This window comes from Sciurus carolinensis, chromosome 13, assembly GCF_902686445.1.
Source record: "Sciurus carolinensis chromosome 13, mSciCar1.2, whole genome shotgun sequence".
NCBI classification, from domain to species: Eukaryota; Metazoa; Chordata; class Mammalia; order Rodentia; family Sciuridae; genus Sciurus; species Sciurus carolinensis.
Window position 1 is genome coordinate 5,153,489 of NC_062225.1, and position 25,539 is coordinate 5,179,027.

The window sequence follows — 25,539 nt, forward strand, 5'->3', positions numbered from 1 at the left end:
GCTCGTTCAGTTTGCAGCGAGTTGGTTTCGCTGTGGTTGCAGGATGAGGGGTCCAGCTTTTAGCTGGAAGCACCAGCCATTCCCAGGGGTCACTCTGCGCTCTCTGATGTCGACTTCTTCCATACGTCCACCTACTCCACCAAACTGCAAGGAAAGCCTTCAACATAAGAAGTCTGTGTAACCTAAAGCGCTCGCAGGCCTGACACCGTCTCACATTTGCTTCATCTGAGTTGGAAGCAAGTCATAGGTCCTGACATCGAAGGGCGGCACACCAGGAAGTGGGGCTCACTGAGGAGCACGGTGACCTCCATCACTGGAAACGCGGGTGCCCCCATCTCAACAAGTCTGCCTCATGTCAGTTACGGCACAGCGTGGTTAGTGTGACTGAAGAGCTTCGCTTTTAACTCACAGAAATTTAAGGAATATCAATTTAGTTTAAAAACCAATAGTAAACTCAGTTTCAGGAAAAAATTTTGTGTAAGTAAATGACTTCTTTTTCAACTTAAATTTTTTGTAACTAGATACGGAGCAAATATCTCCACTGAAAATTCAGTGTTCAAACAGCACACTGTTAATTGTAAAGATACACACCAGCTTTCAAAGACAATACGAAAAATTAGAAATCTCTGAAGTGACTTTCAAACTGATATGTTGAAATGACAACCTGTATTATAAGACATATTGTTTAAAACAATTTTATTTTTCTATTTATTTTTGAAAGAAACGAGTACCAGAGGGTTTTTAAACATTTTTTTTCAATTTGTTTTGGTTAGTTATACATGACAGTAGACTCAGCTTTGATACATCATATATAATGGAGTATAATTTCTCATTCTTCTGGTTATACATGATGTAGAATACCATTGGTTATGTAATCATATATGTACATTGGGTAATAATGTCCAATTTATTCTACTGTCTTCCTACCCCCATACCCTCTCCCCTGCCTTCACTCCCCTCTACCTAATCTGAAGTAACTCTATTCTTCCCTAGCTCCCCAATGGTGAATTAGCATCCGCATTTCAGAGAAAACATTCAGATTCTGGTTTTGGGGGATAGGCTTATTTTGCTTAGCATGATATTCTTCATTTCCATCCACTTACCCGCAAATGCCATAATTTCATCCTTCTTTAAGGCTGAGAAATATTCCATCATATATATATATGTAGGTATATGTGTGTATATATATATATATATATATATATTACATTTTTAATCCATTCATCTGTTGAAGGGCATCTAGGTTGGTTACATAGTTTATTGTGAATTGGGGTTTTGAGTTACGCACATGGTTCAAATTCCATTGCTAAGAGAAAATGAAGAGGTGCTGAGCCTACACTTGGCAAGGCACCAATGTCAGCTAATAGTGCAAGGAAATATCTGATTAATGATAGATAACAAAATATGGTGGAGGGTTCTGAGGGGTAAAGACGGCCCTCCAAGCGCTGGGAAGGACTCGGGAGAAGGCGAGACCAGCTCCGGCGAACCTGGCGCGGACCCACGCTCCGCCTGCAGCAGCTGGGCCTCCGCTTCGCCGCGCGCCCCGCTGTGAACGCGCGGCGCCGCTTGACCCTCGCGCCGCGCCGTAGGCCAGCTGCACGCCGGCGGCCGCGATGGCGGACGTATCGGAGAGGACGCTGCAGGTGTCGGTGCTCGTGGCTTTCGCCTCCGGAGTGCTCGTGGGCTGGCAGGCGAACCGGCTGCGGAGGCGCTACCTGGACTGGAGGAAGCGGAGGCTGCAGGACAAGCTGGCGACGACGCAGAAGAAGCTGGACCTGGCCTGAGCGGCCACCCGCCCGGCCGCGCGCTCCCCCGCGGAGCCGGCCCCTCCCCGGCGCCGGTGAGCAGGGCGGGCCGCGGCCTCTCCTCGGGACTCTGGGGCGGCCGGGAGCGGAGGCGTGCTCCCGCGCGTGCTCGCGGCGGGTTTGATGGACGCTGGCCGCGTGCAGTGCATCGCGCCCGACTCCATCGCACTCGGAAACGAACGCAGTGGCAGGAACCGAGGGGCAGAGGGAAGGCCGAGGACCTCCCACCGCGGGACGGCCCCGCCGGGCACCGTGCTGCGTTAACGCTCTGCGACTCCGGCCGGAAACCTGGGTGCGGGCACGTGGGGGAAAGAGCCGCGGCCCGGGAGGCAGGAGTCGAGCCCCAACGTTCTCACCAGAGCTGTTTGTCATGACTTTTCGGGGCCTCAGCTTTCTTGTTGTTAATAATTCAGATTTAACGCTGCAGTATGATTATTCGAAGTCAAAGAGTGTGTCACTAACCTTTTCTTTCTTTCTGTTTCCAACAGCTTGCTGAAGATGGATGTAGACTACTGGAAATAATTTCTTCTTGCACTTTATGAAATCTATTTTTTAAATTAAAAAAAATCTTTAAACATATTTGCACTTCTTTTTTTCTTTAAGGGAAAGGGATCTTTTGCCTGCCATTAAGTTTACTGCGTCAAGAGATTCTGAATTCTAAAAGGTGATGTTTTAGTAATATCGAGCAGGTTGCTTCTTTCCTGTGGAATTTATGCTAGTTCCTTGGTGCAGCCACCAGACCGAGTTCACCCAGGGACCATTATGGGTTCTTTTGTTGAACCAGGAAAGCAGGGGTCTGTGTACACATAACTCAGGTGGGGATGATGCTGTAAGACCTTTGCACTTCAGAGAGTGACAGTGTACCAGGGACAGAGGAAACATTTCTATTGGCAAACGTCTCCTATGTCTCATTATGGAATATACATGTGAACAAGAAATAGTCTTGAGAGCTTAGTGATAAATCCCAACCATGTCTATAAATCAAGAGTCAGCGACTGGGTCCCTGGTTACTTTTTATTTGCAGGAGATGTTTTCTAGCACACTGCCCTTGCTCATTCCTGTAAAGATGACTTGTGTCTCAGCTCCACAGCAGCAGAAGGAAATGCAGAAAAGTGTTCCTACAGAAAGCCTTCCCATTTTACTGGGGCTTTTAAAGTCTCTGGACTTCCAACTTTGTTCTTTGTCCTTCTGTGAATGCAATACACAGGACCCAAAGGATGGTCTTAAGAGTTCTTTCCTGTTTGGGCTCCAGTTGGCTGAACTTTGCTTGTCACCATCTTTCATGGAGTCTCAGAGTTAAAGCTCTTCAAGACAGTAGGTTTCTTGAGGTACACGTTGCCGCCCTACTGTTGGACTGTTCCTAGTTGAGTACTGGGTTTTGACTAGTTCTGCCTCTGGGCCTGCTCCTGTACCATGTTCTGGTGGGCCTGGTCTTTCCAGGATTCTTTGTCATTGCTTGTGTGCAGCACCCTGAGATACTCAGCCCCCTCTCCTCTCCCTTATCTGGGTATCCCTGCCTATGGGCTTATGCTGCTCACGCCCAAGCTCCTCTGTTTCCCATGGGTCTTCAGCCACTCCATGCCACCCCTCATCTCATTGTCTGTGCCTGTTATCTCTTTTTGCTTTGCACATGTGTTCCCATCTCCATAGTCAGCAATCCCCCTTGATATTCTGTCACCTTTCTCCTACCTTTACCCTACTTAAATGTATTTTTTCTCCCCTGAAATGCTTTCTCACATAGAGATATCACTCTTCTACTATATTAACCAAAATTGGAAATAGGAGGTTGGGAACCAGGAGTCACAATAGTAGATACCCTTGGATGTGACAAAATTGGAAATAGGAGGTTGGGAACCAGGAGTCACAATAGTAGATACCCTTGGATGTGACAAACTGTTGGCTTGAAATAAATGCCCATCCCCATGTGTCATGTCATTTAATCACAACATCTGCTTGTCTTGGTTGACCCACTCTTCTGTCCTGCCTCCTTTTCTGCCCATATGGGCTTCTCAGACCACCTGCTGCATTCCACGTTGCTTTGGCCCAACCCTGGACTTCTCTTTTCAGCAGACTTGAACCTCATCTCATTGTGCTTGACTTCCTTGGTCTCAGTAGGTGGACCCTCCTCTTTAGGACAGCTGATGTCATAGGACTGCCCACTGGAAACCACTGGTTGTCCTACCCTTTGGTTCACCTCATCAGTCACCTAGGGCTCCCCAATCACATTAGACTCCATCCCCACTTACATTTATCCCTCAACACTGCTGTTGCCACTGAGCTTACCAGAGACCTTTCTCATGTAGCCTACTGTAAGTGGGTTTTGTTGTGTATCCTGGTATCTCTATATTCCTTGACTTCCCAGTTTATATCTCATTCCTAGTAGATTGCTCTCCATCATATGAGAAGATAAAGGCACTAGGTGGGAATTCCCTTAGCTCTTAATAGCTCTAACTAGAGCAGTGGTTTCAACAGGGCCTTCACAATACTAATCCCTGAAATTTTGCCACATGTACTTGGTGTATGATCTGGGTGTTAGGATTTTTTTTTTTTTTTTTTAAGCTGTAATGCTCAGCAGAGGCTGAGACCCAGTGGTTCGGAGGCTCTATTGCATTAGCTTTCCTTTATCAGGAAAGCAGACACGGGGCCCCTTCCTGGGCTATCTCCTCTCTGGTCTCAGTTGTGTTCTGCATCTACCTCTGGGACCTTCCGTCTTTCTTTGTTTTTCCTTAGTTACAAGAACACAGATCTTGACTTAAAATTCCTTTCAGTTGACCCAAAAGAGAATGAACGACCTACAACTAAAACAATGCAGCATCTTACAAACAGGATGTTGACACAAGAGGCCTGTACAGGGCATGATCCATTATATGGTTCAAAAGGAGGCAAAGCAAGTTTATAGTGTTTACTTTTGGTGGTGGTGGTGGGGATAAGGGTGGGTAAGGACTAGGAGGAGGGAGAGACTATTAGGGTACAGGTTATGTTTCTTAATCTGGTACCATTACACGGGGCATGCAGTGTGAAAATTCAGGAAGCTGCATGCTTACAGTTTGCACTCTCCTTTCTTTTGGGGGAGATACTGGGGATTGAACTCAGGGGTGCTTTACTGCCAAGTACATCTCTAGTCCTTTTCATTTTTTATTTGAGACAGCGTCTTGCTAGGTTGCTGAGGGTCTTAAACTGCTGAAGCTGGCATCGAACCTATGATCCTCCTGGTTCTGCCTCCTGAGTCGCAAGCAATTCAAGCAGTTCTTGGTTGGCTCTGTGCACTTTTCTCTGTGTATATTATTCTTGAAGAAAAAGCCTATAAACAGGTGACGATTCAACCTGACCTGTGGAATCAACTTATGTACCGTTCTAAAGAACACCGCATATATTAACGTGTTCACCATTTGGGAAGTTAGCTGGGTCTGTCATTCTTGCTCAGGTACAATGTTGCTACAGTGAAGTTTGGGGATTGGATTTATAGGAGTCAGTCCCACTTGGGGAATTATTACCGCCTTCCTAAGAGTGCATGTAAACTAGGGATCATGGTGAGGATGCCTTATTTGCTCACAAAGTTGGTGTGGAACAGAATCACCATCCTCCCAGAATGCAGATGGACAACGTGCAAAATCGGAATGAAGAGAAAGTACAGCCGTACTCCAAAAGACAAAGAATTAAAACGTGCCTTTGAAAGCGACGGTATGCAACAAACCCTGCGCCCCGTGGAAGCTCTCCAGGAGAGTTCTTGTAGTTACTGAAGGAGCTAAAATGCTCACATGGCATCCTAAGATGTGTTCCGCAGGGCTGGCATCGGAACGCAGCCCGAGTACCCAACGCCGCGGTAACACTGACACACACGGGGCACGTAGTTTCGGGCACCGTGGGACGTGCAGGGGAAACTCCCGGGCCCGCGCTTCGACAGCTCGGCGACAGTCGCGTGCGACGCCCTTGTCTGGTTCCCGCCCAGAGCCCGCGGGGGCGGGGCCGCTGGGGGCGGGCGCGCGGCGCTGGCGTCATCCTCCGGCGCCGCCGCTTTGGTCTCCCTGGCAACCGGCGCGCGCCGGGCGCCGCCGCCGAGGAGATGCTACCACGACGGCCCCGCGATCCGCTGCAAGCCGTGCGGCGCCGCAGTCAGGAGCTGAAGCTGCAGGTACGGTGGGGCTGGGCGGCCGGGGGCCTGCGCGCCGTCGGTGGCCGCGCCTCGGGCGGGCGAGGCAGGCGCAGGCGCCGCGGCGCCTTCCTCCGGGCGACCCCGCGCCCTAGGAGCCGGCGTCCGACCCGCTCTCCTTCCCGAACGCCCCGCACCCCCGACTTCCCCGCGCCAAACCCGACCCGGCCCGCGCTGCCCCCCGCCCGGCCCCCGCCACCGGGGAGGCCTCCCGGCGGTCCACCGGCCGAACGCGTCTCCCGCCACCTGGTGTCCAGCCCAGGCTCCGAGCAGGAGTCGCGGCCGCCCTCACCGCGTCCCGCCGCTGCGCTGCGCTTTCCCTCCGGCCTCCTGCCCGCGCGGCGGTCTCCGCCCCTGGGGCGCGGGCGCGGCGGCCGGGAGGGTCCTGAGGTGTCCGGCCTGCGAGATTGGCCGGTGGGCCGAGCTCCTTAACTGCAGAGCACGCCCAGGCCATTTGTCAGCAGAGTCGCGTGGAAGACGGAGCAGCTGCGGCGGAGAGACCGCCCGGGTTCACAGGCCGCAGCGCAGGCGGAGGAGCGGGGCCCCGCACTTGCGCCCGGCCTAGGGCTGCGGTTCAGCTTCCTGGAGAACCGGCACTTGGACCAGGCGGAGCCCGTCTGCACGCCAGGCGGAGCCGCCAGTATATAGTGATGAAACACGGGGGCGGAGGTGGATGGTAAAAGCCTCATCTCGCTGTTGCTTACGATATAAAAACGACGCGCCTTAATCAGAACAGGGGAAGAACAACCGTTGGTGGGATATAGTGATACTGTGACTAAAATTTTGTTAAGTCTTAATATGTTAGGGAAAATATTTGTCATCAAATGACAAGTTAGAAAAAGAACATAGAGCGGAATATAACGTATTTTAATAAAATTTTCCTGTATGTGATATATGAAAAAGATGTAGAAGGAAACCTGCTGAAATGGTATCTGTGTAGTGAAATGCTAATAGCAGTTAGTGTTTTTTCTCCTTTTTCAGTACACTCAATGCCTGTTCCTCTCCCCACCCCCCCAGTAATGGGATTGAACCCAGGGGCGCTCTTATCACTGAGCTACAGCCCCAGCCCTTTCTCTTATTTATTTATTTTTATTTATTTCTGTGGGTACTGGGGATCAAACCTGGGGCATTGCTCATGCTAGGCAAGTGCTCTACCATTGAGTCACATCCCTAGCCCTTTTTATTTTTTATTTTGAGAGTCTGGCTAAGTTGCTGAGGCTGGCCTGAAACTTGGGATCCTCCTGCCTCAGCCTTCAGAGTAGCTGGGATTACAGGTGCACACCACTGCACCCAGGGTCTGTTACTTTTTAAAGCAAATAGCAATTAATGGGTTGTTCATTTTTTTTAAATTCTTTATCACTTTGCTCAATTTCGGGGGGGGGGGGGAGGAGGGGTAATCAGGGATTGAACTCAGGGGCATTTGACCACTGAGCCACATCCCCAGCCCTATTTTGTATTTTATTTAGAGACAGGGTCTCACTCAGTTGCTTAGCATCTCACTTTTGCTGAGGCTGACTTTGAACTCGAGATCCTCCTGCCTCAGCCTCCTAAGCTACTGAGATTATAGGTGTGCACCACTGTACCTGGCACTAATTTTGTTTTTAAAAAATGGATCTATTACCAAATTTTTAAAATACTAAATAATCTTTGACAGATAAGAGATTTACTGATGTTTATCTTTTATCCAGTTTTGGACTCTTGTTTAAAAAGTACAAAATATAAATGTTCTACCATAAGGAAATAAATGTTTGAGGAGATAGATGTTCTACCTGATTTAAATATTATATAATGTATACTTGTATTTAACTGTCTCATGGCACCCCATAAATAGGTCCAAGTTTTATGTTTTTATCAGTTAAAAATAAATTTAAAATTTAAAATGTACCCAAGAATTTGGCACATGAATATTTAAGTGACTTTGTATTGGAATCACAGTGTTGCAGCAAAACCAAAATATTCTCCTGGTAGAAATAAAAATAAAACTTCATGGAGTACTGACTTATGCTTTGGTAACTTACTATGGTTCTGCATTAAATTTTAAATTTAGTGGGACATTAAGAGAACCAGAAAATTTTTCAAAAGTAAACTATAAAAGCAATTATTAAAACAAAAAAGAAGATTACAAAATTATTCAACTTGGAGACAAATTGACTCAGGAACCTTTTGATACCTTGAATATCTAGAAAAGACATTTTGATAGTATTAGTTAATTCTTGTATCCACAGAAGGGGCCTGACAAAAAGTGGAATAAATTTCCAGCGTAGTGTCCATGGACTAAGAAATCAACTTCCTATTTGGGTCACACCTGTGATGACTTGGCCCTGTCACTGAGTATATGAATTTTGTAAATAACTCAGGTGGATGCCAAATAGCAAGGGTAGAGAAGAAGCTAGTGAAATCTCTATCTTTTCCACGTATCTGTAGAAAAGAGACCAAAGAAATGTGTGCCTCTTTTGGGGTACATTGACAAAGAGACACGTAGTCTTTAGTAACACACTAAGTCAGGACAAAGTCATGGTACATTTGATGCAATTAGTACTACTCAGTATTAAGAAGGAATAAACTCTTGATACATGTATAACACGTGGTTCGGGGAATGGTCTACCCAAGAGTTCACACTGTATGAGTCCATTTAGGTAAAAGTTCAAGAGCAGGCAAAATTAATGTATGGTGGGAAAAAAAATCAAAACAGGTTTGTCTCTGGAGGAATGGATGGTATTTACTAGAAAGGGCATTGGAGATCCTTCTAGGAATTTTCTATGCAGTTTCAGTTATAAACACAGGCATATTTGTCAAAATGCAGTACATTAGGTTTGTGCCTGCCATTGCATGTTTTACATCAAATGTTCAACTTTCTGGTCAGTGGCACCCATAGCACATTATTTATATTAATGACTGTAGTTTACATGAAAATAAGGTAGGTTGATGGATAGATAGACCAAATGAGTAGAGTCAAATGTAACAGTAGAATTTAGGTAGTGGCATGTGGGTATGGACTTCAAAATTCTTTCAACTTTATTGTATGCCTAAAAGTGCTCATTACATATTGTGGGTGGAAGGAGTAAAATTTTATTTCCTAAGATAATAGACGTCATTGAAATGTAAGTATCATAACTTAATGTGATGTTTTAAACTGTCTCTATTTACCCTAGGTCGACAGCTTGCTTTCTGAGAGCCAACTGAAAGGAGCTCTAGAACAGAATAAAAGTCGAGATATTTACCAAAGGTACAGTATACTCAATTATATAGGTTTTTTTCTAGAAACTACATCCACATCTCAATGAGCGGAATTTAAGGCACAGAAGTTTTTTGAGGTTTTCTTGCCCTCTTTCCCTTCCTTTCTTGCTTTTTATTTATTTATTTATGTTCCCAAAGAAAATGATAATGGGAAATAATACTGCGGTAACAGTGAATAAGATTTTCAAAAATGTATTTTTAAATATTTCCTAACATAACCTATATTTACCAGGTCTCGATATTGGAATGGTAAGATCAAATAAGGAGTTGTAAATATTAAAAAGAAAGCACCCTTCATTTATTTTACACTCTGTATGTGCCAGGCATGTGTTCTGTACTCCATAGGCTTTTTCTCAAATTTGTCAATAATGCTATAAGATACTAACATAAATAAGAAAATCAAAGTTCACAGCAGTTAGTTAATAAGTCTAGCATTACTTTGCTTTAAGACACTAAAGTTGGGAGCCTATGTAAGTGTTTTAAGGTGGTTAAGAAATGCAGAATTCCGTGAGGCAAGGGAGGGCACTTGACTGGAATCTCAGGAGAGGCCCAGACTTGGTCCACTACAACCAAACGGGAGGATTGGGAGTGATGTCAGGAGATTAGGAGAAACCAAGCTCCACCCAGTGGTTGTGGGCTTGTTGTGGGCTTGTTGCTGTTGAGACAGCAATTATGAAGTCTGCCCTGGGTGCACTGGGGTGGCTCAGGCAGAATGACCCTAAACCCTTGGCTCATGTAGCCCCGATTCTGTAAGTGACCAGAAATCTGGCTAGAAGCAATTTGTCCTTGCTTGGGATAGTGACCTTTAGTTTTCTTGAAAAGATAAGCTGTTCTCTAGGTGTATGAGTAGTTTTTGTTTTGTTTTGTTTTTCTTTTTAGTCCCTTGGGAAGTTTAACATTAAGTAGACACAATGAACTAAACTGAACTAGACTGCTAATACTTTTGCATGAAGTTTAGAACATCATTAAGGTAATCTACATCTTTGGGGGTATTTGAAGAGTTTATAGCATTCAGAAGAACATGAGAAGGGGCACCAGGAGATAAACAGGAAATACGTAAATGATAAAGACCAGGGGAAAAAAGAAAAGAGCATGAGATTCATTATATTCATTCAAATGATTTATAGAATTATTTGGAAAAGTTTTACTTAAGCCAGGAATTCAAAGTACCTAAAGCAAAATAAAATATAAACAATTTTTAAAATGTCAAATGGAATTTAATTTACCATTATTGGCAGGATTGATTGTTTAAGGAATAAGTTCAGATTACATTAATGAATAATAGTGAAGGAAAAAATGAGGGTAACTGTGCTTACTTTACTAGATTTAAAAACAATAATATTTACAGGCTGTATTTGAAGTATCAGGGAAAAACTAGGTTTTGAATTTTCTCTTAAAAAATAGTAAGTGTCTTCTGGGGGAAGAGATTGAACCCAGGGCCCTTTACCACATAGTTACATCCCTGGTCCTTTTTATTTTTTTCTTTTGAAACAGGGTCTTGCTATGTTGCCCAGGCTGGCCTCAGTCTTTCACTCCTCCTGCCTCAGCCTCTAAAGTTACTGGGGTTATAGATGTGTGTCGCCCACCTGGCAGTAATGTGTTATAGTTAACCTCTGAGTATAAAGAGATCCCTTCAGAGTCACTTAAAAATTCACATTGATGTTTGCAAGTCTGAAAATGTCATTTGGCCCTTATGTTTGATTAATAATTAGCTGGAATAGAATTAACAATAATTTCTTCTGAAACTTTTGAAGGCATTCAGTTTTCTTTGCATGCAGTAATGCTGGTAGGTCTGATTATCTTTCCTTAATAATTGGCCTTTTGAGAACTTTTCAACCTTAGTGTTTTGAAATTTTAGTACAATATATTTTGGCATCATTTTTATCTGTTTAACACTGTGGATATTTTCGGTTTGAAAATTCATCTTTCTCTTGAGCTCTAGGAAATTTTATTTTACTAAAGATAATTTTTTCCATTTGCTATTTTTCCTTTGAGTCAGGTGTTGAATATCTTGGATAGATTCTCTAGATTTCTAAACCTCTCATCAATACTTTTTCTTGCTTATCTTTTTGCTTATGTCTGGAAGATTCTCTTGACTTCTTTTTCTAAATGGAATTGTAATTGAGGATTGGGTAACAAATATTGACAGTATATTGTGTAGCAGCCACAGACATTCCAAGAAAGACACTAATGAAATTCTTGTAACTTTTCTGTGGAATAAGTTTTAGTGATCTTGTTCATTTACTAGTGTTTTTTCTTGTTCTCAATTTGTTCTTTCTTCATAGAATCAGGTTCCTACTTTCAGATTTTCTCCTTCCATGCTTAGGTTGTTTTTAAGGTCTCTTCTGTTCTTTGAATTGTCTTTGCTTCCTTGGTGCTCAGATCCTTTTTTATTTATTTATGAACCTTAAATGTTATCCTTATGTTGCTAGTTTTCTCTATTTTGTCTGGAGGCCCTTGGCTATTCATTTTTATTTAAGCATGCGCGACTCGGTTGATTATTCTGTTGGTACTATATGCTGAATGTGAATGAAGTTCTTTGCAGGCAGAAGGGCTCATCATGGAGTCAGGGACCAACCTTTAGTCTGAGGAACCCCCAGTGCCAGAATAGGTGCTGCAAAGTTCTTTAGCCACTGTGATTCTCCCCAAGTCAGTCATTATTTTTATTTTTATTTTTTTGAGAAGAATCTTCTAGTACAGATGGAGAACAGAGAGGGTGAGGTAAGAGAAGAGGGAGCTAACTAGCTCAGGATTTCTGGAAATAAACTTTTGTAAAAATCATTACACTTATTACAGAAGGGCCTTAACTAAATCTAAGCTTAACCAGACTCTCTGCTCTCTCCCTGAGTAACATAAAGACCCCTGATGGCTTTAAGACTGAGTCCCTAAGTGCACAGCCATGGGGCATCCTCCTGAGCAGACTCTGATGACCTGGAGGTCACGTCCCTCATGCCTGTCTGATCTGAAAAGGATCTGATTTTTGAAAAAACAGCCAGGTACAGTGGTGCATGCCTGTTGTCCTGTCAGTTCAGGAGGCTGAGGCAGGAGGATCATGAGTTCAAAGCCAGCCTCAGCAACTTAGCGAGGCCCTAAGCAACTGGACGAGACCCTGTCTCTAAATAAAATATAAGAAGGGGCTGTGGATGTGACTCAGTGGTTAAGCACCTCTGGGCTTAATACCCATGCCAAAAGAAAGAAAGAAAACTCCCCCAGGATTAGTTGTACCCCATTTTGGGTCGTTTTGTACCTCTCATTTGGGTGTGTAAGACTAACTGGAATATATGAGCTGTCTACGGAGTGACCGAAACACCACAGCTATTTGGAAAGCCTGGTTCAAAGGGCGTGGAGTGGCAGGAAGAGCCAGAGTGTCCACCTGCCCTCCCCGGCCGCTCTCTGGGGACCCACTGTGGCTCTCCTTTGGAACCTTATTTCTCCACCTGGAGTCAGGGTTGAAGCTTACGCGTCTGTGGTATGAATCGGCTGTGTCTCCATGTCTACTTCCTTGGCCTGGGGAACCGCAGAGTTGCAGAGGCGCTTAGAACCCAGCGTTCTTCCTCATTTGAGATGTAGGAGACTGAGGCCGCAAGTCGCTGCCACTTCTGAGCCTGGTTGTCCCGCCCAATGCTACTGGGATCACTCGTGGCAATGGTACAAGGCCTTTGCATGTGGATTTTTAAACTTTCTTCATACACTGACCATTGGCCTTGCCTACTCAGCAGTTGAATAATTTTATAAAATAACTTTCTACTTGCGACAACAGAAAAATCATTGTTTTCTTTCTTTTTAAAAATTTAGATGTATCCAGTTAAAACAGGCAATAGATGAAAATAAAAATGTTCTTCAGAAGTTAAGCAAAGTAAGTATCTTGGTGAATCATATTACAAAAACTTTATACAAATATTTTCACTAAATGTGAATGAATTGGGGTCAGTAAGTTTCTGGGTTTGCATTTGGAATAAAGTCCAACCATAGCGGCTCTGAGTTGGGGGACGGGCTCCCAGGGTGTGCTTCAGAGCAGCAGAGCCAGGTCCCGAGAACCTCCAGCTGCACCGAGCTGCCCAGGCCGAGGACCCAGAAATCCAGACACTGCCTTCGGAACACTGCGTGCATCATGTAACCTAGATGTGTTGCAGTTCAGGAGTTTCTGTTTTAATCCCATTGTGGGGAGAGTACCTGGAGGGTGAGTGGTAAGGAAGTCTCTGGTGTCCCATGGCAGCTCTGATGGCAGTGAGTCTGCCAGTTTGGAGGAACAGGAATTTACCCTGGCCGTCCCTTCAGGACTTTTTTTATATGAGCCTGAGTTTCATCCAGGCGTCCAGGGCCAGAGGCTCATGGAGCATTTAAAGTGGAAGTCAACTGATGGTGTCCCCTGCCTATGTTATTGCATCTGAGCGTCTCTCCTGGATTTCTGCAGTGACATAGAACATGTCGGCTTAGGAGGTGAACTCACACTGAATTTGAAAACCTAGTAATTCCCATTTTGTAGATGAGAAAACAGAGGCTCTCAAAGGTGAAGAAACCATGTCTCCCTGTCAGTAAGTGGCAGAACAGGGGCCTGGCCCTTGGCTTTCCTACTCTCCAGCCAGTCTCTGTCAGACCCTGGCCCCTTCTGACTGCAGAGTCTGCAGTACTCAGCCAGAAACAAAATGAAAACAAAATCAAGCACTATTGTTTTGTTTTTTAATTGGGCTTGCATCCCAATTCAGTAAATTAACTATATTTCTTTTAACTCTAATTTATTTCCCTAAACTAAATGTAATCTCACCCTAGTATTTCTTTTGTATTGTAGCACTTACTGGAGTTTTTGGTGTTATTCTTTTTAAATGAATATAATTAGGAAACTAAAATTAATTCTTTAATGAAATATTCTCTCACAGGCGGATGAGTCTGCACCTGTTGGCAACTATAATCAGAGAAAGGAGGAGGAGCGGAATTTTCTGGACAACCTCACTCAACAGCTGCAGGAACTTGCTTTGACCACAAGTAGAGAACACGCAACTGAGTACGCTGTCTTCTTTCCTCCATTCCTTTCTTTCAGATGTTATGTTACTATCGTTTTTACATTTGATTCAGAAATAATATATGCCGTAATCAACTGTATGATTAATGGACATTTACTGTGCATGATAGAACGTGTCAGATCCCAAGAGTAATGCAAAGACAGCACATCGTAGTCTCTGCCCTTAGATTACTCATAATACAGTTGGGAAAGCAAAACAAGCTAAATAAACACATGTTAAATAATTAGGAAGATACCTTGAATGTGTCAATGTGTAAGGAAAGTGGTTTGGAGTATCTCCTGACAGAGTTCCCTTTCTTATAAATTTTTTTTAAAAACTTGAAGTAGAAACATGATTGTTTTTCTGCTGGAGAGAATGTTAATAATAGCTTTGCAAATTAAAAAAGACTTATAGGCATAAATGACCTAATTTGTGGGGAACAAAAAAAATATCAATTATGTAGACCCTTCAAATGCTGTTGCCCAACTTTTTACACTGTACTCAGGGAAAAATGCTAAGGATGTAGATGCGAGGATTCTAGAATTTTCACTGAATTCTGTATTGAGAATGACAGAATAGCTGATATTGTACCCAACTTTTCTACCACAAACAACTATAAAATCTGTGCAAATACATAATATGCATTCTTTTCAACATTTACCAAAATGAACCATGTAGGACCACAAAGCAATTTTTAATAAATTTCAAGGAACTGAAGTCATGTAGTATATATTTTTTGATCTCTTAGAATTATATTAAAGTTCAATGACAGAAAAATAACTAGGTATCACTAAAAGTTTGCAAATTAAATCACACACTTTATCTGTATAACCCATTAGTTCAATGAAGTGTTGCCCTTGAAATCAAAAAATATTTCAAATGATAAAAATGTATGACTCATGGGTTGCAGCCAAAGTAGTGCTTAGAGAGGAATTCATAGCTTCAAATGCATAATTTGAAAAGAGGTCAAAAATCAATTATTCGAACTTTTAACTTAAAAAGCCAGAAAAAGAACAAGGTAAGCCTAAGGGAATGAAAAATAAGGAAAAAATAAAATGAGAGCAGAAAACAGCGAATAATAAACAGATATTTAATAGGTGAAATCAACAAAGCCAAAAATTGATTTTTTGGAAAAATTAATCAAATTGATACTCTTGGCAAGAGTGATCAAGATGAAAGAAATAAAATAGTGATGAAGATAAATCACTCCAGATCTTGTATACATTCAAAGTATACATTGGAGGATACTATGAACAACTTAGGCCAATACATTTGAAAATTCAGATAAAATAAGTTCCTTGAAAAAGAAACTGTACTAAAATTGACAAAATAGAGACAATAGTCCTTCTGAACTATCTACTAAAGAAGTTGAATGTATAGTTTAAACCTTCTCACCAGGTTAAACTCCCAGGTGGCTTCACTGGTGAATTAGTACAAACATGTAAGAAAGAAATAACACTAGTATTCAAAAATCTTCCTAGAGAATACAAAAGAAGCACTTTCTAAGTCATTTTATGAGCATTGGACGGTGTTCATGTCATAACCTGACAAGAACTCTGTAAGAAAATTACAGTGTGCTCATGAGCAAATACACCAACCTAACATCAAATATGAGCAGATAGAATCCACAGGTACATCAAAAGGACAATACGTCATGACCAAGTAGAAGTTACTCCAGAATGAAGGTTGGTTTAAAATTTAAAAAACAGTTGGTGATTGGAGTTGACTACATTAACATACCAAAGGAGAAAACCCATGTCCGATTCCCATCGTCCTTGGCAACATTTTGGAATAATCCATCCATATAAAATATGTGCAGAATATCTCCTAAAGAAAGGGACACATCAGTGATCGATATGGCATTTTATAGGTTTGTATTCTAGGTTGGCGTGGCTCGGGAGCCCTGCACCTGTTTTATGCAGAGTGGGCCCAGTGCTTTATTCCCGAGAATGCCTGACTTGGCTGCTCTTGTAGTTAGCAGTGTCAGTTTGTCCGGTGGTCCTGTGAAGGGATGCTCCTCTGTGTAAGCCGGAGGAGGGCGGAGGCCTATGTTTTGTCTCTTGCTGTACGCTTAGCACATGGCGTCTGTGACAAGGAAGGTACCTGGAAGGTGCCTAGGTATGACGTCAAGGTGTGATGATGTTGCTGAATATGGAAGGAATGGAGATCAGGGATGTTTGGTGACTTATCCAAGCCAGTTGTGTCCCTCTGGTTTCTCTCTCTCACCTGCCTAACACCCTTTCCTTCTGTCCACCCTGTCTTCATTTCTCACTTCTGACAGCACCGTGCCTTTAGCCCTGGTCCCAACCTTTCCCAACATTGTGCCTGGCCACTTTCCTAAAATGGGAGTCATCCCTTCCCCTCCTTCATTCTTGGGGACAGCCTTGAAGACAGTGCCCTGTGGCCTGCCTGCAGCCGACCTCTTTTCACCTATCACTTATTCATTGTCCCCAAGCCCTGCCCTGCCATTCATAAGCTACCTGAAGTTGCCTGATTTGAACCTTCTTCCACTCCCTTTTTACCCCGCTAATCCCCACCTGTCCCTCGAGCCCTAACCCTGTGCCTTTCGCACCCCACAGGGCCTGGCTGGCCGTCTCTTGCGATTCCTTAGCATCTAGTGTTCCTTAGAGCAGTACCTGCTGAACCGTGTTGGGACTGTCCATTTCCTGGACTCTTCCAGCAAATTGTGTCTGGTTTACCCTTGTACCCATGGCCACTGACATGAAACCTGACTATGCCATCATCTTCATAACTGACTTGTTTTGTTTTGTTTTGTTTTGTTTTCGCAGTACGTGGGGGATCAAACTCAGGGCCTAGCACACTGGAAACAAGTGCTCTACCCCTGAGCTTCACCCCATTACCTCACCATTACTGACTGATGGAAAGCTCACTGTGCGTGGATTTGCATTGTTCTGAACACTTTGCAAATTGTAGCTCACCTAATCCTCATGACAACCTTAGGAGGCAGGTCCTGTTATCTCTTATAAGGAGGTCACCCAGGGTCACCCAAGGAAGACGGATAGAGCCAGAATGAAAACCCATGCCCGTGTCCCACGCACTGTGAGAGCGCTCAAGCAGCGTTTGCTGAATGGGGGACCGGCCTTGGGTGACAGGCGCTTCAGCTCAGGTGCTCGCTCAGGTTCACTGGCTCCTTCTCCACCTTGGGCCTTCAAGTCACCTATGCTCAGCGCAGTGTGGAAACCTTTAGTTTTACTTTCCTTTTTATGCTTTTTTTCCTGGCCAGCTCCAAAAATGGAGCAGTTCTCCCAGGTACAGAAGTTGTGCTCACACTTGGTCTGTACTCGTGTGTTATTCCAAGAGCTCCTTCTCATAGAAATGCTTCTCTGTAGAGCTGATGTGCCTACTGAGAAAGAGGAAGGTGAGGATTCTTCCGAGGAAGATGAAGAAGATGATGAAGAAGAAGAAATCGAAGAAAGTGGTGGAGAGGAGGAAGAATCAGAATCGGAAGAGGAAGAAAATCAGGGAAATGAATCTCCCAAACAGACAAGTAAAAAATACATTGCTCTTGGAGATTTTACTGCTCAGCAGGTTGGGGATCTTACATTTAAGGTAAGCCGAGAAGACTGACCTAGTGTAAGGGTAAAGTTTCTAAAGACTCAATCTGTTTAAATAAGTAATTATGATTTACAAGCAACAGTAATATGAGTCTATTATTAAAGTTACTTGTTCTAAAGATTTTTTTAAAGTGGCATTAGTATTGATATTTCTTAATGAGGGGTAAAACTTTATAGTTGATTTTCAACTGTCATATGTATTAAGTTATTCAGGTGGGTTAGGCGGTGTCGGTGGCTGAGACAGGGAGCACTTCCTGTTGGTTTAGACACGAAGGGACTCACATCCATTCTGTCTAAACCTGTGCATAAGGGGCAGGTGGGATTGAAAAATGAAGTCATGGGGCTTTTTGTTTGTTCATTTATGTGGTGCTGGGGATCAAACCTAGGGCCCTGCCAAGCAAGTGTTCTACCATTGAGCTACATCTCCAGCCCTGTGGTTGTGGTTTTTAAAGGGGTTGAGACTGTTTTGCTAGTGAAATGAGCCAGAGAAATTTTATTAAAAATATAAATCTTGATCCGTTATTTAACTTCAAAGTGTAACACCTCGTTAATATTAAAATTTGCAAGAATATTGTACAACTAATATATTTATTGGTTTTTCTTTGATTTGGTACCAGAGATTGAACCCAGGAGTGCTTTACCAGTGAGCTATGTCCCTACCCCTTTTTATTTTTTATTTTGAGACAGGGACCCTTGCTAAGTTGCTTAGAACCTCACTAAGTTGCTGAGGTTGGTCTCAAACTTGCAGTCCTTCTGCCTCAGCCTCCCAAGTCACTGAAATTACAAGCATGTGCTACTGTACCCAGCTAATACATTTTAATTCATAGGGTTTTTTAAAAAAACTTTTCCTGGAAAAATGCCATCAAACTAAATAATAATGTATATTCTAAGAAAGTTTTTGCTTTTACGTGCCTCTAGTAGTGGAAATTACTTGCTTCTCAAGGATGAATTATATTTTATATATGGACAAGAGAGATTTACAAATTCAAAAACATTTTCTACAATAATCAAATTGCCAGAATAATTATGGGTCCTCAAAAATGCTTGTGCATGTGGAATTCGAATGTGTGTTAAGCAACCAAAAGGAATAATTCATTATAGTCACAAAAGTATTGGGGTAGGGTGGTGGGGAAGCTTTTGATAAAAGTTAGGATAAACAATGAATTAAGAAAATGTTTCCTTTTTCCAGTGTATATTTTAAAGCATTAGTAATTAAATGCTACTCATGACTATTGAGTTATATTTTTAAATTTGTACTTTGTTTTGCTTTAAGAAAGGGGAAATTCTCCTTGTAATTGAAAAAAAACCCGACGGTTGGTGGATGGCTAAGAACACCAAAGGAAATGAAGGTCTGGTCCCCAGAACCTACCTGGAGGTTTGTCCTTGCTGCTTCTGCTTTCTCCTTTCCTTCTTTAAGCCATTTTCTTTTTTTTTTTTTTTTTTTTTTGGGTGCTGGGGATCGAACCCAGGGCCTTGTGCTTACAAGGCAAGCACTCTACCGACTGAGCTATCTCCCCAGCCCCCCATTTTCATTTTTAATAAACCATTAAGCTATATTCTTTGATCAGCTTTCTAGAGAACGACTTGCAGTTTAAAATTTGCTTTACTTTTAGAGAGACAGGGTGTGGGAAAGATACCGTGTGTCAGGGTCCTGGGGCCTGGGAGGAGCTCTGAGGAAAGCGAGCCCAGGAGCACTCTCAGGATGAAGTGCTTTGTGAGCACCTGGTGTTTATAACACTAATAGGCGCTTACTGCTATTGCAAAGCATGACCACTGTTTGTGTTTATTTCCACAAACATATGATCCCCTTACTAAAACCTAAGCATACCGTCCCTGCATGTTGGTACCCTGTTTTTATTATTTTATAATATAGCATGTGCCAAGCCATGTGGACTCTGTGTGGATCAGCACTGATAGAAACAAAATACACACCACGCCTAGAACTTTAAGTTTTCCAGTAACCACAGTGAGCTCCTGTTTTTTTCCCTTCTGACGGCAAGGGTGGGAGTTTTCTCTACCACCATGTGTCATTTTCCACATCATTTCTCCAGCTCCAACCAGCGTCCAGCAATTCAATTTGATTCGGACCCTAACTCCTGGATTTAGCAGGTGCCACAGGGTAAGGGCACAGTCCCACCAAGACTGTCCCCAGTTCAGATGCCAACCACATGTCCCAGCAACCACTAGTACTTCTGACTGGCTAAAAATTCAGGAGTCTCCTCTCCTGCAGGGGTCTGATAATTTACTAGGGTGACTCATAGAACCCAGGAGGACTTTTAGTCTGTCCTCTGCATCCAAGGGTGCAGAGCAAAAATATCTGAAAACAATTGCATCTATATTGAACATGTACAAGCCTTTTTCTTGTCTTTATTTCCTAAACTATACAACATAATAATCATTTATATGGCATTTACATTGTGTTTGAGATTTTAAATATTTTGCGTATGATTTAAGGTGTGTAGGAAGATGTGTACAGGTCATATGCAAATACTGCATCATTTTATATAAGCATCCTTAGGTTTGGTATCCATGGGGATTCCTGGACCAATCCCCTGAGGATACAGTGGGCCCCCTCCTGAAGCTGCCTAGGGGCCCTCTGAGGTCACCTCACTAGCCTACATGTGGGAATGGTGGAACCTTTTAGGAATAAGAAAGCTTCTTAAGAATAAGAGTTCAGAAAATTCCAAGAGTTTTAGGAGTTCTGTGCCAGCAACGGAGACAAAGAGCAAATATATATTTTCATTGCACATAAAAAAGTAAACAGAAGTAAAGGGAATTGTTTTTAATGTTGTATATTATCTAATATATCAAAATATTATTTCAACATATGATCCTATTTTAACATTGGGTTAATTTACTTGTTTTACATTAGATTTAAAATCCAGCGTGTGTTTTACATGGACAGCACATCTCAGTCAGTCCTGATTTAAAGAGCTCAGTAGCTGCAGGGGCCAAGGGGCTGTGCACCGCACGGGACAGGTCTAGGTCATCTTCTGGAAGGCAGCAAGAGTCCAGCTCAAGGTGACATATGGTTTAGGCTGTTTCCAACCTATAATCATCCATCAGTTATGCTGGAAAGAAGCTAAAATTAGTTTCTATGAATTACAAAAAATCTCCCCACATTGGCTTACCTGAGGTGGAACCACCTCCCACGCGGAGAAGGAGTGTGGAGAGGGCCCTCCCACGCTGGTCCAGCCCCACCCTGGAGCTCCATGGTTCCATGTGAGGCGGCTCTTCCTGAGTTCCCTGTTTAGTTAAGTCAGCGGCTGGATCCTTTAATGATTCTAAGCAGCAAAAGGGAAAAGGGTGGGGGGAAGAATCAAGAGGCTTGAGCTGCTACCTCCATAGAAAGGTTTTCTGGCAGTTACACAAAAAACTTCAGTCACGTCTCCATGACAGCTCATTTAGTGCCCAGTCTACACCTAGCTGCAAGGGAGGCTGGAAAGATGGAGTCTCCCAGCTGGCCCCTTGATGAGTCAGGGGTTCTGCTGGAGAGAAGGAGGTGGAGCCAGTAGCCAGGTAGCCAACCGCAGCCTGTTTTGATCAGCATGCACGCAGCTCTTTGCAGACTCTTGATTATCCTCTTAGGTGAATTCCTAGATGTTTGTCACTGCTTCGAAGAGTTTACACCTTTATATTTTGATTTATTTTGCCAATTTTGTATTCCCACCTCCCACATTGAGTGCTTATTTCCCCATGCATCTGCCATGGCTGGGCATTATCCATCTTTTTGGGCCAACATGATCAGTAATCATTATTGTTTAATCATTATTGTTAATAATCAGATCATTATTGTTTTATTTGCACTTACTGTGCCCCAGATGAGGCTGAGCATCCTTTCATTAGCTTTATGACTATTTGCATTTCTTCTTTGTGAAAAACATTTCAGTTTCTTAGGCCATTTTTCTAATGGATTTTTTTAAAAACTTTTTCTTGATTTATAAGAGCTTTTTATAAAAGGAACCCTTAGAAATTTGTGTTAATATTTTCTTTGTTGACCTTCAGCTATATGTATTTTGTATTAGCTAAATCTGTTAGCATTTCCATTTGATTTTTTTAAATTTTGGTATCATAACTGCAAAGGGCTTCACCCCAAGTTTATTTTCTTCTAACATTTTTGTACTTTTTTAATTTTAATTTTTCATTTGAATAATTCCACTTGGAATTTATTTTGGTTAAATTTGCTGTTTAGTTTCTGTCATTTTTTTTTTCAAATAGTGAAGCTATCAATCATGGGTTGAAATTTTTTTCCTTACCTATACTAAATTCCTGTCTGTGCCTGAGTCTTTCTGAAAGTGATAGCATTTTTATTGGTTGATTTTTTTCCAGCCCTATGATGCAGAAGAAGAGCAGGCATCAAGTGAAGAGGGCAGTGAGGAGGACGGCGGGGACACAGCGGACGAAGCCGGAGCTAGGCAGAGGTACAGTGTGGGGGCAGCGTTTATTTTTACTGTTTCGATAATGCAAGATTTTCTTGAAACGGAGACAGCTTACACCTAGAGAGCTCTTGATGTTATTGTTGACTTAAAGGTCATTACTACTTTAATATTGTAATTATTTTTAGTGTATCTCGCCCTAGCTTGGCTTCACCTAGAGATCGTTCAGTTTTCACAGTCTAGTGAGTGTCGTGCCCTTGCTCTGTGGTTCATGCCGACCCTCCCGAGTGGTGGGCAGAGACTGCGCCTGCGCTTATCCTGCTCTTCTGTCTCCCCAGAACTGAGTCCCGCTGCAGCGCTGCTCGAAAAGCTCTCTCAGAGGTTGGTATCTCCTAGCTTATCAATAATTCCTTGTATTTGATGTCTTGTAATATTTTTGGCAAATAAGACCTGTTTGGTGACCTCTTAGTGTTTTATTACCTAATAATCCTGGTTAAGTTGGGATTGACAGCAGGATGGCGACTCTGCAGGACAGCATAGGTCTTGCAGGCCAGGCACGGGAGGAGCAGCAGAAGCTTCCCCTGGCTTAGTGAGCCTGAGCTCCCACAGCCTTTCTCGTGAGGGCTTCTGTACAAGGAGAGTAAATAATTTCATTCGTGGTATGATTTAAGAACTTGCAATTCTTCTCATTGATTCTATCTAAATTTTTATCATTTTGGAAAAGGCTGGCATTAGATTTCAGTTGTTATTTGAAAAATCTGTCATTTAAGACAATTACATAATAAAATGAAAACCCTCTACCCCTAAGTAGTAAGTAAGCCACTAACAGCTCAGGACCCGGCCATCCTGACCTCCTAAGGAGGCGCTCAAGGTGGGGAGGCAGGCGTGCACCCCACAAAGCGCCATCGGCTCCTCAGCGCGGTCAGTAGCTGGACCTTCTGTCAAGGGGCAGCGCACTGTGCAGCAGGACTGGGGCAGGTGCCTTGGGTAAAGGGTGTTCTCGAAGCCGCTGATCCAGCATCGCCTGCGCCTTGCACTGTGCACCAGGGCAGGATGCGGGGACGGCGCCTCGGGTCAGGGATGCCTCCACACGTCCCTGTTTCCCGTTGGGGCCGTCCTTGCTGTAGTGATGAAGGCAGGTAGTAGAGAGGTGAGGAAGCAGGAAGCCGAATGGAAAGGAGCAGCTGGTTCGTGCTTGTGCCCCCTCAGCAGGAGAACACCGTGGACGTGCTGACCACCATGGGCGCCATCCCCACGGGCTTCCGGCCGTCCACGCTCTGCCAGCTGCTGGAGGAAGGTACGGGGGCAGCCTCTGCAGCCACACTCTAAGCCCAGCTTTCCTCCCGCTGTAGCTTAGAACAAGTGGAAGAAGCTGCTGGATGTCACTTCTCTTCACAGCACATCTTATCCCTGTCCCATGTGGCCGGGTGCAAGGACCCGATCCTGCCAGTGGCCTGCGTTTATCTGTGCTTTGGCTCCAGCGCTTGCCCTCCTCCCTCCCGCGCTGGCCCATTCCCACACCAGGGTCCCCAGCGGGCAAGGCCTCCCTTCATCTGCTCTTCGCAGCAGAGACTTTGCTGGCGCTTCTGACTCCTCGCCCACTCCTGTGTTCCCAGCCCTTGGCAACTCATCTTGGAGAGGAACCAGGAAGGGCTGGCCAGCTCCTGGGAGCCTGGGCTGATAACCGTGGCCTCTGCAGGGCAGGTTCTTCCTGGTCCTCCTGAGAATGCCCCACTTCCAGTCACAGAGTGCCTGCCTGGCGACACAGGCTCCCTGGTGTCCTCTGAGCGCCGCCAGCTCCCATGGTGCACTCACCCTTTCTGTGCTTCCCTCGCCGGGCTGTGAGCTCCTGACGGCGGCACGGCTCTGATTAGCAACTAGCACGGCGCAGGAAAGGGACTCAGAAGTGATTTCTTAAACAAAAAAGTGATTTTATAGAATGTGTTCTTCCTGACTAAACTATGGAAGAGGAGTATAAAATGCTTCTGTGTTCAGAAGCAAAACGAGGGGCTGGGCTGGGGCTCTATGGTAGTGTGCTTGCCTAGCATGTGAGGCACTGGGTTCGACCCTCAGCACCACACGAGAATAAATAAATAAAATAAAGGTATTGTGTTCATCTACAACTAAAATATATATATATATTTCCTTCTATATATATATATTGCCTTCTATATATATATATATAGAAAAAGCAAAACTAATGGTTATGTTTTTTTAAATCTCTAAAAAAGTGCTTACATATTTCTGCATTTTACAGGAATATTCGAATAAATCATCTTCATCATGAGGCATGTTATTGCTTTAAACTCCTTAAGATCTTTCTTAAAACCATCTTAAGGTGATCTTTTATCAGTGTGTATCTTTAAATTATGTATTTTGTTTTAATACACGATTCTGTTGATTCTATTTCGGTACATCTGTCTTGGAAAGCAAGTTGCCAGTAAGCCCCTTGGCATTTGGGAGGTATCTGTTTCCTAAATTTGTAGCATAAATGTCATAGACGTTTGGTTTTGAATTTCATTCTTCTTTTTGTAAGAAAATAAAGGAAAGTTGTTTTTGCAGGGAATCAATTTCGAGCAAGTTACTTCTTGCAGCCTGAGCTCACGACATCACAGCTGGCCTTTAGAGATCTGATGTGGGATACCAAAGCAGGCACCGTGAGTACGGGATGGGTGAGAAGCTGCAGCGTGCCAGCTGTTGACCCAGTGCCAGCATATGAGCACCGTGTGCGGTGACAGAGTGGTATGAGAATACACCAAGACTTCGGCCGTGCCTGGCACAGATGAGCGCCTGTCAAGGCTTGTTGCCAGCTCTGGTGCTGTTGGGAGCCTGTTGAGAGGAAGTTACATGGCTGGGGCATGCCCTCGAAAGGGTCTTGGGACCTCAGCCCCTCCTCTCTCCCATCTGCTTCCTGGCTGCGGCGACGTGACACAGCATTCCACCGTGTGCTCTCTGCCCTGATGCCCTGCCTCACCACTGGCCAAAAACAGTGGAGCCAAGCCACCATGTGCCACAGCCTCTGAAACCAGGACTGGATAAGCTTTCCACTTCAAGTTGATCATCTCAGCTCTGTTAGGGCAGTGGGAAGCCAGCTGATGTGGCCGCCTCCGTCACCCTCAGTAGGAGCAGTCGTGATATTATTCTAGAGAGTGAAGAATTAGCAGAACTTCATGATACACTTTCTGGGTACCACTAAGAATAAAAGGTTCTTGCCATGCAGTGTTGGGAGTAGAATATGCTCTCGAAATTTTAATTCTGCTTATATCTGCCTATGACAGATACAGACTGCATGAGAGCACATCACTCCCTTCCTGTTTGCCTTTGACTTTTTCTCCCTTCCTTCCCCACAGCCTCAGGGGAAGAGTAAAGGGACTCTGTGGTCAGGGGTGGTGGGGA

At 43.8% G+C, this 25,539-nt stretch overlaps 2 protein-coding genes across 5 annotated transcripts in view; both read left to right on the top strand.

The window, feature by feature from the left end:
* The first annotated feature begins 1,587 nt into the window (after window positions 1–1,587).
* Mtln (mitoregulin) lies at window positions 1,588–2,384 on the top strand. Its single transcript, XM_047523409.1, has 2 exons — window positions 1,588–1,840; window positions 2,294–2,384. The coding sequence occupies exon 1, from the start codon at window positions 1,614–1,616 to the stop codon at window positions 1,782–1,784; it is 171 nt and encodes a 56-aa protein (XP_047379365.1). The 5' UTR covers window positions 1,588–1,613; the 3' UTR covers window positions 1,785–1,840; window positions 2,294–2,384.
* A 3,429-nt stretch (window positions 2,385–5,813) lies between these two features.
* Nphp1 (nephrocystin 1) overlaps window positions 5,814–25,539 on the top strand; it is a 46,605-nt gene continuing 26,879 nt past the window's right edge. For 3 of the 4 annotated variants that reach the window (XM_047522361.1, XM_047522363.1, XM_047522364.1), the window contains exons 1-10: window positions 5,814–5,937; window positions 9,108–9,181; window positions 12,988–13,048; window positions 14,070–14,194; window positions 17,543–17,762; window positions 19,041–19,142; window positions 22,097–22,188; window positions 22,482–22,524; window positions 23,353–23,440; window positions 24,706–24,800. In XM_047522361.1, the coding sequence (XP_047378317.1) occupies window positions 5,869–5,937; window positions 9,108–9,181; window positions 12,988–13,048; window positions 14,070–14,194; window positions 17,543–17,762; window positions 19,041–19,142; window positions 22,097–22,188; window positions 22,482–22,524; window positions 23,353–23,440; window positions 24,706–24,800 (969 nt within the window). In that variant the 5' untranslated portion in view covers window positions 5,814–5,868. The remainder of the gene's footprint in view (window positions 5,938–9,107; window positions 9,182–12,987; window positions 13,049–14,069; window positions 14,195–17,542; window positions 17,763–19,040; window positions 19,143–22,096; window positions 22,189–22,481; window positions 22,525–23,352; window positions 23,441–24,705; window positions 24,801–25,539) is intronic. The other variant, XM_047522362.1, reaches the window with a different exon arrangement.